This window comes from Mesocricetus auratus, unplaced genomic scaffold (assembly GCF_017639785.1).
Source record: "Mesocricetus auratus isolate SY011 unplaced genomic scaffold, BCM_Maur_2.0 Super-Scaffold_2245, whole genome shotgun sequence".
In the NCBI taxonomy this organism is placed as follows: Eukaryota; Metazoa; Chordata; class Mammalia; order Rodentia; family Cricetidae; genus Mesocricetus; species Mesocricetus auratus.
The window spans coordinates 50778763-50792376 of record NW_024429180.1 but is presented as its reverse complement, the minus strand read 5'-3'; the positions used below and the strand labels follow the sequence as shown (position 1 = coordinate 50792376).

Sequence of the window (13614 nt, the reverse complement as noted above, 5' to 3'; positions counted from 1 at the left end):
TTCTCATGACCTCCAACAAAACAAACAGCGAAAAGCTCTATAATTTGTCCATAATTTTTATTTTAAACCACAAGCCAAACTGCATGTATGGGGCCTACATAAACATGGCTAGGACATGGAGCATTGGTGTCTTACAGCTCTATACAGTTGCTCTGGCTCCCAGAGAAGCCCTTCTTTGAGATGCGCTCATGGGGTGAAAGGACTTGTAGATGCCTCTAGTGAACTTTAAACATTGTTTAAATCTGTTTGCTTTTTTTTTTAAACACCAATCTAAAGCAAAGTGGTGACGTGGCGACATCCTGGGCTAAGGGGTGCTTCATTTCCCCACTCTCAGTGAAGCACCTGTAGAAGGGCTGAGGAGAGGGGGACGGAGTTGTGATGTGCTACACTGAGCTTATCAACTACAAAAAGTTGAAAATCCTTTTGGGCACATTCACAACACAAGGATATTTGCTCAACTACGTTCATAGCAACATTATTTGTAATAGCCATAGATCTGAAAACAACCTAGATGTCCCTCAACTAAAGAATAAATAAAGAAAATGTGGTACATATACACAATGGAATACTACTCAACAGTAAGAAATAATGACATCCTAAAATGTGCAGGCCAGTGGACAGAACCAGAAAGAAAACACCCTGAGTGAAGTAACTCAGACCCAGAAAGACAAATATAGTATGTACTCACTCATAACTGGATACCAGACATAAAGCAGAAGATACCCAGCCTACAATCCACAACCCCAGAGAAGCTAGAACCCTCTTCCAGAAACAGATGGAAGCAGGTGCGGAAATTCACAACTAACCAATGGGCCAATCTCCTGGAGTACAATTGAAGTGAGGGAGGAGCGATAATATGAACGAAGGAGTCAAGACCATGATGGAGAAACCCACAGATCACTGATTCCAGTCTGACAAATAGAGAGCCTACATAATACTCAACTAGATGTCCTTAACATAGGTGTGGTGTGGCTGGGATGACATATGAGGCCACTGGCAGTGCGTTCAAGATCTAACTCTAACACACAAACTGACTTAGTGGAGCTCATTCTATATGAAGAGATAACTTATTCAGAGTAGACACAGGGGTGTGTAGGGTGGAGAGGTGCCTTGGTCCTGCCTCAATGAGGTGAGGGGACAGACTTAGTAACTTCCTAGGGGAGGCCTTACCCTCTCCAAGGAGAAGAGAGGTGGGATGGGGGAAGAAGTTGGAAAAGGGGGAGGAGAGAAGGGAAGGATTGGAGTATAAAAAACAAATTAATTAAAAATTATGTTGAAAAAATAAAATATTTTACCTAAAAAATAAATTGAAAATCCTGCTCTTTTCATACCTAAAGCAACACACACACAAAAATTTTAGAACAACTTTTACATATAAAATATAGATAATTTAAAATAAGAAATGTCATTGAGCTATCTCAGTGAATGAAGGCACTGGCTACCAAGCCTGATGACTTGTGTTGGATCCCCAGGATCCATATGGGTGGAAAGAGAAAACTGATTTCTTCAAGCTGTCTTCTGTGACTTCTATATGCATGCTGGGCATACCTGAGCACATGCACACACTTGAGCACATACACACAAACACACACGCACAGACACATAAATATATACATAAACATATAAAGTGTAATTAAAGGCAAATAAAATATAATAAAGATAAAGATTTATCTTTATCAAACTGATTTTTTTTTTATGTGCCAAAATGTTCTATGAAAAATAAGGCAACTAGGCCAGGTATGGTGGTACACGTCTTTAGCCCTATCAGGAAGGAGGCAGAGGCAGGCAGATCTCTGTGAGTTCCAGGCCAGTCAGGGCTACATAATAAGATCCTGTCTCAACGAGGAAGAGGGAGGGGGAGGGGGAGGAAGGACGGAAGGGAAGAGACGTGCTGGCTAATCTTATGTCGATTTGGCACAAGCTAGAGTTATCTGCAAGGAGATTGAGAACATGCCTCCAGAAGATGAAGTTGTAACGCATTTTCTTTTTTGGCTTTTCAACACAGGGTGCCTGGCTGTCCTAGAACCCACTCTGTAGACCAGGCTGGCCTCAAACTCATAGAGCTCCACCTGCTTCTGCCTCCTAAGTGATGTGATTAAAGGCGTGCACCACCACCCCCAGCTGCAGGGCATTTTCTCAATTAGTGGTCAATGTGGGAGGGCCCAGCCCATGGTGGGTGGTGCCATGCCTGGGCTGGTGGTTCTGGGTTCTGTAGGAAAGCAGGCTGAGCAAGCCATAAGGACCAAGCCAATAAGCAGCACCCTCCACGGCCTCTGCAGCAGCTCCTGCCTCCAGGTTCCTGCCCTGTTTGAGAGCCTGTCCTGACTTCCTTTGATGGTGAGCAGCGATATGTAAGTGTAAATTGAATTACCCCTTTCCTCCTCACATTGCTTTGGTCATGGTATTTTATCACAACAAGAGAAACCCTAACTAAGACAGGAAAGACAACTCACATGAGAGAAAATATCTCAAATTATGTATTTGACAAGATATCTGTGTCTAAAAAAAACACAAATCATAAAATTAAAAATGCATTTTAGGCACAGGAGAGATTGGCCAGTGGTTAAGAACACTGGCTGTTCTTCTAAAGGACCCAGGTTCAATTCCCACCACTCACATTCCAGATCAGAGCTCTCCATAACTCAGTTCTAGGGTGTCTAACACCCTCATACAGACATACATGCAGACAAAACACCAATGCATGAGAATTAAAATAAAAAATTAAAGTACATTTTAAAAATGGGTCAAAGATCTAAACATTTTACCAAGATACAAAAGGTGCAGGCAAAACTGCTCAGTATCACTGGCCATAAAGGAAATGCGATCGAATCCATAGCTAGACTCACTTCCCATACAGAGGTGATTAGAATAAAAACAGACGACGGCAAGAGAAGCTGCAGGTAAACTGGAGCCTTCAAACACCACTGGTAGGAACATAAGTGTTGTAGAATATTAGTTTAAGATGTTACATTTGTTTATGCTGTGGAAAATCTGTTTCATGATACAAAGATGTATTGTCTTCTTTTATGCTGCATTTGTTTAACTCTATGAAGCTGTGTTACTTTGCCTACCTAAAACACCTGATTGGTCTAATAAAGAGCTGAACAGCCAATAGCTAGGCAGGAGAGAGAAACAGGTAGGGCTGGCAGGCAGAAAGAATAAACAGGAGGCGAAATCTAGGGAAAACAGTGAGGAGAAGAGGAGAGAAGGATGCCAGGAACTAGCTACACAGCCAGCCACAGAATAAAGGAAATAAAGGTATATAGAATAACAAAAGGTAAAAAGTCCAAGAGACAAAAACATAGTTAAAGAAAAATGGATAGGATTGGAGGTGGCTCAGTGGTTAAGAACCCACATGGCAGCTTACAACTGTCTGTAACTCCAAGGTCAGATACCCTTACACAGAGATACATTCAGGCAAAACACCAATGCACATAAACATATAAACAAATTATTAAAAGAGAGAGAGAGAAAAAAACAGTCTAATTTAAATTAGAAAAGCTGGTTAGAAACAAGCCAAGCTAAGGCCTGGCATTCATAAGAAAGAATAAGTCTCCATGAATTTATTTGGGAGCTGGGTAGTAGGCCCCCAAAGAGTCAAAAAACAAAACAAAACAAAAAAATAAAAACAAAACCCACATAAGAAATGTCCATCTGGCCAGGCATTGGTGGCACACGCTTGGGAGACAGAGGCAGGCAGATCTCTGTGAGTTTGAGGCCAGCCTGGTCTATAGAGCAAGTGGCAGGATAGGCTCCGAAGCCTATCCTGTGAGAGAAACCCTGTCTCGAAAACAAACAAACAAACAAACAAAGTCCATCTATTCTTGTGTTAAATAAAGGATTAAAATAGAGCACATGGGCCGGTGGTGGTGGTGGCGGCGGCACACCTTTAATCCCAGCACTTGGGAGGCAGTCGGATCTCTGTGAGTTCAAGGCCGGGCTGGTCTGACAGCCTCCAAAACAATACAGAGAAATCCTGTCTCGTAAAACCAAAAAAAAAAAAAAAAAGAGAGAGCAAATGGAAATGGCAATTCAAATACCAAGATCTGGACACGAATGTCACAGTCAAACAGTGAACACAAGCGCCCCTCAAACAGCTCAATAATTAAGGAAAGACCAGCATGGTGGCTTAGCAGGGAAGCACTTTTACTGCCCAGCCTATCAACCTAAGGTTGATCCTTAGGACCCATGTCCTCTGGCCTCCAAACCCAAGCAGCAGACACATCCACAAACGTACAGCATGCACACGCATTAGAAAATAAAACATTTTAAAGATCACCTTAGAAAAAAGAGAAAATACTCGGGGCTGGAGAGATGGTTCAGTGGTTTTCCAGAGGACTAGAGTTCAGCATCCATGCTGGATGGCTCACAGACATCTTCTAGTCTCCATGAGCACACATATAAGGCATAAACTCATACACATATAATAAAGTAAAAATAAATATTTTAGAAGGAAAATATAGTATATCAGCATCGTAGAATACTGTTCCACGCAAAAAGGAATGCTGTATCATAAATGGATCTTGAAAACATACCAAGACAGTTTTTCACATGAAAAATTTGTAACAGAAAACAAATTACTGAGGTAGGAGGATTACAAATCTGGGGCCAACATGGGTAAAAGCCTAACTCAATCAGTGAGAAAAAGGAAAGGAGAGAGGGAGGGAAGGAGAGAACACCACACACACTCACACTCTCTCTCTTTCTCTCTCTCTCTCACACACACACTCACAGAGAGAGAGAGAGGGAGAGAGAGAGAGAGAGAGAGAGAGAGAGAGAGAAAACAGTGACAGTTTCTGTAGACCTGAGGGGAAAGATGGAAACTGATGGCCATGGGGTGTGGGCTTCTCTCTACAGCAATGAAAATGTCCTAAAACTGTCTGCTGTGACAATATGCACTAGGCATACACTAACAGCACCCTCCAAATAAGCATATTTCATTGTTTATCTCAATTAAACTATCTATGTAATAAGGTCGCAATGGGGCCAGCTAGGTAACTCAGTGGGTAAAGACACTTGCTACCAAATCTGAAGACCTGACTTTGATTCCTGGATCCTCCAGGTGGAGGAAGAGAACCTATTCCTTCAAGCCATCCTCTGACCTCCACACCCACCTGCACAGATACATACACACAAATAAACAAACAGATGTAAGAAAAATCATACACAAGCTAGACCGTACTCAGTGCTGGAATGCTAGCTTAACATGCATGAGGCCTTCAGTTCTGTCTCCAGTCACAAAACAACGATAACAATATAAAGAAGACCAGACATATACTCATTATCTCTGTCTTTGTGCGTCAGGAATTGAGTGTGGCTTATCAAGGCAGCTCTCACAAGGCTGCAGACAAGGTTCCAAGGCAGCTGTAGTCACCTCAAAGCTGAACTGAAACAAGATGTGTTCCTAACACCTCAGAAGTGAGCCAAAAAAGTGAGCCACTCCACAGGGCTGCTCTGTAACATGGCTGCTTCCCCTCAGTCTTCCCCAAGAGACCATCAGACAGCACACTCCAGTCAGAAAGCACAATCTTTTCCTACTCTACCCTCCTGCGTATTTGGTAATTAAGATATGTGGGAAAGCCCAGCCCACACTCATGAGTGGAGGCCAGCAGGAGGACCTCACAGACCTCACAGTACCATTATTAGGAAGTGAGGAAGAGCCTCTCCTTGCCCAGACTCCAGTCAGGCCTTCTTAACCAGGCTTCCATGTCCACCACTGTACTAGATTTTAGCAAAAATCCTACTGAGTCAGTTTAGCCAGAATCCCAGCCTTGATATCTGATTACCTTCCATATCTGATCAGTCTTCACTCCCATCGTCCCCCAGGTGATGTCCTAGGCCTGCCATATCATGTCCTCTTCATTCTGCTTGGCTAGAGTCCCTCCCTGCAGTGTTTCCCCATTAGTAAGCCCCTCTCACTCTCCCCTACACCGCTATCTCCCAAGTCAGATGTGTTGGTGCAAAAGGATTGCTTACACCCAATCAGAAATTTTTGTTTTGTTTTGGAGACCGTGTCTCTCTGTGTAGCCCTGTCCTGGAACTCACTCTGTAGACCTGGCTGGGTCTGGCCTCAAACTTGGGAGATCTAGCCTGTCTCTGCCTCCCAAGTTCTGGGATTAAAGGCATGTACCACCACTGCCCAGCTCCAACCAGGAGTTTGAGACAAGCCTAGCAACATAGCAAAATCCCACCTAGAACGGTCCCACTTTGCCTTGTGGTCTTCACAGTGGAGTCCACCCCTCCCAAATGGTCCTCATGGTCCCACCAATGATCCTCACAAAGTCCGCCTTACCATTCCCGAACTAGTGTCAGGACTTTTTTTTAAACAGAAACTAAACTACATGAACTGTATCAAAATTTCTGAAATGTAAAGACAATAAATAAGAATAATTTAAGCCGGGTGTTAGTGGTCTACAAGAGCAAGTTCCAGGACAGCCTCCAAAGCCACAGAGAAACTTGTGTCAAAAAACAAAAAAAAAAAAACGAAACAACAACAAAAAAGAAATAAGAACAATTTAAAAAACAATTGTAGGTGCCTCGTTAGCACAGTAGGCAGCACGTCAGTCTCATAAAAACCAATTGTAACACAGGCATCTGCAATGTAAGCTAGAAGATAATGGAACACAGACAAAAGGTTAGAAGAAAACATCTACCAAGTGCAGAATTTTAGTTTAGAAGCAAAATAAACATCTAAATTGTCATCAGCAAATCCTACACTAAATGACATACTATAGTATTACTTTAGGCAAAAAGAAAACTGCCCTAAAATGCACAGAAGGAACAAAGAACAAGTAATACGTCAGGAGACTACATTGAGAAACCTTCAGGAAATGGGGCCAGTCAAAATTCCATCATGGGGCTACTCACCCCACAGATTTACAGGAAGTTAAAGGTTGCTAGTGGGGACAAGCTAGCAAGGTCCTGCCCTTCTCTGAGGCTCCAATAGCTCCTGGGTGATTGGAAAGCATTTTGTTGGTTTTTTTCTAGAATAAGACAATTTTATTTTCATGAACTCACAAAAACACAATACAGATGGGTTCAAGGTGACCAACACTTTCCAGTTCTCAAACTACAAGCCTGAGTGAATACACAGTTAGAACTCTTTTGTGGCTATTCCAAAGCAATGGATCTATTAGAAATAAGGTTTGTTACTCAGGGTCCACACTTGCACTATCAATTATGTAAGAGTTCATTTTAATTTCTTAAGTTTGAACCCCGCAGCAGCTCGTTGAAGCCCTCATAGAGTATGATGTCACTCTGGTTCTGGGAACCCTCTGGAAACTGTCCGATCTCAACATGTGCTGTGGTCTTTGTACTGCAACAGGGAGCATTTTCTGTAGTGGCACACAGCTCCTGGTAAATCAGCTCTCACCTGGGCTCACGTGAGCAACCCTAAACTGTTGAACCACAAAAATTATGCCCAACAAAATAAAGCACATGGAGGAGGGGGAGGGGAGCAACTGGTTGGAAAGAGGCATGGAGTAAACACCAGTAGAAAGGGGGATGAGGGCGAGTATGACCAAACTCATCATAGACATACGTGAAGTAGCGTGGCACCATTTCTGAACCTTCCAAAGGGACAAGGACTCATGGTGAGGACAACACCTGAAGACGTGACAAACAGAACTAACAAGGCTCTGCTCACTCAGTGGTCGGGGGCCTGGGAAGCAGCACTGCCCCAATTGTGAGGGAAAAGGACTTCCTGCCTAGAACTCCACTCAGTCTAAGGTAAACACCCAGGGCATACAGCGTTTCCTCCTATGTACCCTTCTCCAAGGGGACAATGGAGGACATGGCCTGCACCAGAGCAGGGGACAACACAGATGTGTTAGGCCTAAGACCTGACAGGTGACAGCAACAGGAAGGAGGTAGGGGTAGCCCAGCCAGCCAGAAGAAAACCCAGCCAAGCCGACCCACACCAGTGCTCAGCAGACGTGAAGATGGTCCTGAAGTCCACCGGGTAATCATTAAATCAGTTACTGAGAATGTAGCAGCAACAGGTAACACAGCCCACTGCGTAAGCCTATTTGCTCAGCACCATTTAGAAACATGTAAGTTATTCCTGGGCCATGAAAAAACTCTATTTCTGAAGACTGAGCACTGGCCATTTCCTGGGTCTGTAATAACACAAACGGTCCTGAGGATGTAGTGACCAGTCCAGTGGCAGGTCTCCTGAAAGCCACAGATCTGCTCTAGAGCTAAGTGGCACTACACCGCAATCATACTAGGGGCCAGCGTGGACCACAGGGTAAGTTCCAGGCTAGTCTGTGACACTAAAAAAGACTATCTTATCCAAGATACAGAGTAAGACTGTCTGGAAAGTACAAAAACAAACAAACAAACAAACCATCCAACTACTTCAGCCTGTGTGTGACAATAAGAGTGTGATGCCAGACACAAGACCCAAAAAAGGACTCAACCACACAGGAAGTTAAGACCTCTTGAAAACTGCAGATGCCCACTCAGATGTCCTAGACTCACTAGACTTCATGAGAGAACACACTCCTTCAGCTCTCTGTTCCGTTTTGTTTTCTGAGAAAAGTTCCCACACTGTACCTCTGGCTGGCCTGGAACCCTCTAGACAACCAAAGTCAACCTCTTGCCTCAGCCCTGGGGGAGTCACCATACTTGGCTTCAATTATTTTAATACATTTTATGATTAAAAATACCCACAGAGCCAGACGTTGGTGGCACACGCCTTTAATCCTAGCACTCGGAAGGCAGAGGCAGGCGGATCTCTGTGAGTTCGAGACCAGCCTGGTCTACAGAGCGAGTTCCAGGACGGACAGACTCCAAAAAAATACAGAGAAGCCCTGTCTCAAAAAACAAAAAACAAACAAAAAATCCCCACAGGACAGAGTCCAGCCTATCCTCTGACTACCCATTTCTGAACTTCAGAAAGCCATCAAGGCGGTAAAGGTGGATTCCCCCATTCACTCACATGACATCCAGCACAGAGTCATTCCGAATGACCTTATGAGAGACATCAGCGAGCAGGAAGAGACCTCCATCCGTCCTCCGGATGCTAGCTGCATAGCCAGGCCAGATCTGCAACCTGAAGAAAGAAGTGTTTCAAGAGCATCAGGGCCACAGAACTCCATGCCCCATTTGACACAACACTGACACTGCCTTTCCTGAAATAATGAAGAAGCCCTAGGGGAAAGCATAATCAAATCAGTATCAGTACAAATTTACTAAAAATTATAAACAAAAAGATTTAGTTGATTACACTGTAGTTACCATCCTAACACACTGGTGAAGTTTTTGTCCTAAGTATAGTGGGCATAATGAAGTGTCTTTCCAGAACATTCAAAACTGAAGGAGGAAGAACAAACAAACAAAAAACCCCACCAACCTGTGTTGCTGTAGCACCATGGCACTTGTAGGGTCGTAGAAGTTCCTACCCACAAGCTTCATATCCAAAAGTTTCATTACCCTGAAATAAATGTGAGGGCTGAGTTTCCTTTCTCCTTCTGGAGGGTTGGGGGGGGACGGCGCCTCATACTCTCTAGGCAAGCGTTCACCATGTAGCTCCATCCCAAGCCTAACAAAAAACGTTTTCAGCTATAGCTTCCTCTAGAAACCCAAAGGTGATTTTTGCACAATGTAGCCTATGTTTAGAATAATCTTGCTATAGAAAAGTAAAGTAGCAAGGCATCCATCTGGAGAATGTTCAAATGACTGAAGGCTCTCAGTACCCACCTTGCCAAACACTATTTCCCAGCCTAACTATATCACTGTCCCCCATCAACTACAGAGAATGCAAGTGAACTACCAAATTTGTGAACAGCCCACCAGGGGACTGTGTTTGTTCCCGCAGCTCGCTTTAGTTTCGGTTCACTAAATGAGAGGCAGTTTGGGATTAACATCTGTGCAAAACTGAGGGCCTCTCAAGAGAAGATAAATAATTGTAAGCTATGTATAACCTTTAAAGGCTAGAAAATATCTCCCAGCAAACATGTTTGTACTCTGAGAAGCCCCTTCACTGATAACACTATTAAGAAAGCAATACTGACATCTGTTTTGACTAAGCATGATTGTTCATGCCTGTAATCCCAGCACTAGGGAAATTGAGGCAGGAGAATCAGGATGGGCAATCCTCAGCCACATATCAAGTTTGAGGCTAGCCTGAGTTACAGGAAATCCTATCTCAAAACAAACATCTGGTCTGAAAATTCCGAAACTAATCCAAAGGAACCCATTTGCCTACTCAGCTACCCAGGCTCTTAGCTGCAGGGGCCCAAACCTGGCCTATCAAGTGAGAGATAATTTTTGAGTGAGTTGATGCTAAGGTCACCATTACGTGCTTCCAAGCCCACCCACAGACACAGACGCTGTGTGTGGCACTCTCCACACTTTCTGGGAGCCTTCCTTACCTTCGGAAAACAACGTTGTAGAAGGGAATGCACAAGTCCGAGCACGGCTCAAGGATCTTTGTCAGCTGAATCTTGATGTTGATCTCGGCATCGTCGGTTTTCCTCTGGCTCTTTAACTCAACCACCTTACAAATAGACATGCACAAGCAACAAGAAATGACACTTACGAAGCCCTAGCCCTAACTCACCAACTTCTAGAGTCCCAAATGTACCCTCTATTTCCCCCTGGCTTTGCAGTCTATGCTGGCAAAATCAGTGTGACAATAAACAAAAAACAAGCAATTAAGTAACTCAGAGATGAAATTTTAAATCTTTATTTTTTGATTGATTTTTATGCGTATGTACATGTGTATGCAGGTGTCCAAGGAAGCCGCAAGAGGGCACCGGATCCCTGGTATTAGAAGGATGACTGAGACCCACCCACAACCGGGCCAAGGAACAGAACCTTTGGGGCCTCTGCATGAGAACCAAGTGCTCTTCACTGCTGAGCTATCTCTCCGGGCCCTGAAGTTGAAACTTTTGCCACAGAGGCCAAAAGCTTCCTACCACTCTACCTATGTGAAAAGTTACTTCTTAAATATAAGTGGGGGGATTTCTGCTCTGTTCTGCAGAAGTCTCCCTTCTGTCTAAAGATGGGAAGGTACAAGTCAAACATCCAGGAAGACTGTACTTCACCACCACTCAAACCATCGGAGCATGAGTTCCACCCACACCACAGTCTCCACTGGGGCTCACTTGTTGAAGCTTAACAGGAAGATAGAGAATAGACCCATCAAAAGCAGTGACGCTTCCCGTGACAGCTTGGTGATCCTTCAACATGCCAAACCTCATGCTTTTGCACTCCACATTAGGGCTGCAAAACAACAAAGAGATTTTAGTTTAGATTACCTCAAAGGGCAATCTTACTATAGCTGTAGGGTAAGTCAATTATTCTTTTGTAACTGTACTCCACCTAGTGGTCACATTTATAATTACATGGCTGACTAAAGAGACAATGACTCAAAGATACCTGCTTGGTAGAGACTTTAGAAATTGTAAATAAATACCAGGATTGGAGGGTATGCCTGCAATTGAGCTATGCGAGAGACTGAGGAAGGAGGGTCATAAGTTTAAGACTTCTCTGGACAACAGAGAGACACCTGGATCGAAGGAAACTAAAACAAAAACCCACAATTCTAGGCAGCTAGTTTCACATGTCATGTATATTCTTCTAGATTACGAAGCAAAGATCAGAACCCTAAGGTCCATGTTGTAAGTACCTAAGGTTTCACAAGACCATATGATCGTGCATCCCTGCTGTCATAACACAAAGTAAGCCATAGCACAAACTGGCAAAATCCCAATAAAAGTTCACTGTAAAACAAGCCATGGGCCAGGCTGACCTTGGACTGTGTGGCTTGCCAGTCCCTGCTCAGTCTTCAGGGACACACATTTTTAGAGTGCTCTCTTTCTTCTCCACGTTTAAAGTCTTTTTCTAGATTTCTTCTTACTTCTGTGTATACGCATGTGTCTGTGTCTGCAAACGCCACAAGAGGGCAGCAGATTCCCTGGAGCTGGAGTTACAGGGGCTGAGTCGCCTGACACGGATGCTGCTAACTGGACTCAGTCCTCTACAACAGCAGCAAGAGTTTTTGTTGTAGTGGTGATGTTTTGTTTTGATTTGGTTTTTACCTCTGAACCATCTCTCTAACCCCTAAACTGTTTTTTTGTTGTTGTTGATGATGATACAGGGTCTATGTAGAACAGACTGGCCTTGAACTCAACAAGATTCATCTGCCTCTGCCTCTCAAGTGCTGGAATTAAAGACATGAACCACAATATCCCACCATAAGGTATTTTTTTAAATGAGATTTTAATCATTTTTCACTAATGGAAATTTCAACTTTTTATTAACTTATTGTTACAAACTGGCAGCTTAAAAAATTCCAACAGCTACCTTATACAATGATTGTTCCACTATATTACACTAAGACACAATCTTGTTCTACAACTATAAAGTGTGAATAAATTCAAGACTAAAAAATGGTCAAGTATGTTCAAATATAGGAAGACTTTTAAAAAATTCAACATGTCACCCCTAAAATTAAATACATTAACATTTCTCCTAAAAAAATTCTCATACACAGATTGAGTTTACCTTATGCCAAATACCTTAAACCCAAAGTGTCTTTGATTGTGGAATATTTACATATACATAATATCCCAGGGATGGGGATTCTCTCTGTCTGTCTCTGTCTCTGTCTCTGTCTCTCTCTCTCTCTCTCTCTCTCTCTCTATATATATATATATATATATATATATATATATATATATATATATAAAGGGTCTTATTATGTAGCCCTGCTGGCTTGGAATTCCCTGTGTAGACCAGGTTAGCCTTGACCTCAAGGAGATTAGCCTGCCTCTGCTCCCTGAGTGCTACTAGGATTAAAGTCATGCGCCACCACCGCTGATCCAGATTTATTTTATATGAGTATTTCATCTAACTGGTATGTTATGTATCACATAGGTGCCTGGAGACCATGGAGGTCAGAGGACAGCACCGAATCCCTTGGAACTGGTGTTACTGATATTTCAGTCATCATGCGGGTCAAGAACCAAACTTTGGCCTTCTGTAAGAGCAGCCAGTGCTCGTTACCATCGAACCATCTTTCCAGCCTCTTATATAATGCTTTTTAGAAAACTTTGTAGATGAAAATTTCTTGGTGTATAATTTTCTACGCATGGCATCATGTCCACATTCAAAAACCTTCAGATTCTGGAGGCTGTCAGGTTTGGGATTTTCCAAATTAGGACAATCAAGCTGATGGAGCAACTCTCTGACATGTCTCCTGTTCATACTCCATGAGGGCTACACATTAGTGCACTGTATCAGCGTTTCCCATATTATCAGTATCTTCCCAGTTACCTCAAATCACCCTCACACTGGGGCTTCAAAAGTCCCCAGGGCTAGGGAGGTGACTCAGTAAGGTGTTTGACACTTGCCCTAGTTTGCTTTTCTATAGCTGTGATAAAACAATATGACCAAAAGCACATTAAGGAAAGAGATGGTTTATTCCAGTTTATAACTCTCGGGTCACATTTCATCACTAAGGGAAATCAGGGCAGGAAGTGAAGCCGAGGCCATGGAGGAGTTTACTGGCTTGCTCTCCGTGCTTTCTTACATCACCCAGGACGCCACTACCCATAGTGGGCTGGGACCTCCCATGTCAGTCACTAATCAAGAAATGCCCTCCAG

At 43.3% G+C, this 13614-nt stretch overlaps 1 protein-coding gene across 3 annotated transcripts in view; it reads right to left on the bottom strand.

Moving 5' to 3' along the window:
- Piwil2 (piwi like RNA-mediated gene silencing 2) overlaps positions 1 to 13614 on the bottom strand; it is a 56802-nt gene that overhangs the window by 29061 nt on the left and 14127 nt on the right. For all 3 annotated transcript variants that reach the window (XM_040734889.1, XM_040734926.1, XM_040734970.1), the window contains exons 7-10: positions 11112 to 11229; positions 10377 to 10501; positions 9356 to 9436; positions 8942 to 9055 (exon numbers count right to left, since the gene is read on the bottom strand). In XM_040734889.1, coding sequence (XP_040590823.1) covers positions 8942 to 9055; positions 9356 to 9436; positions 10377 to 10501; positions 11112 to 11229 — 438 coding nt within the window. The remainder of the gene's footprint in view (positions 1 to 8941; positions 9056 to 9355; positions 9437 to 10376; positions 10502 to 11111; positions 11230 to 13614) is intronic.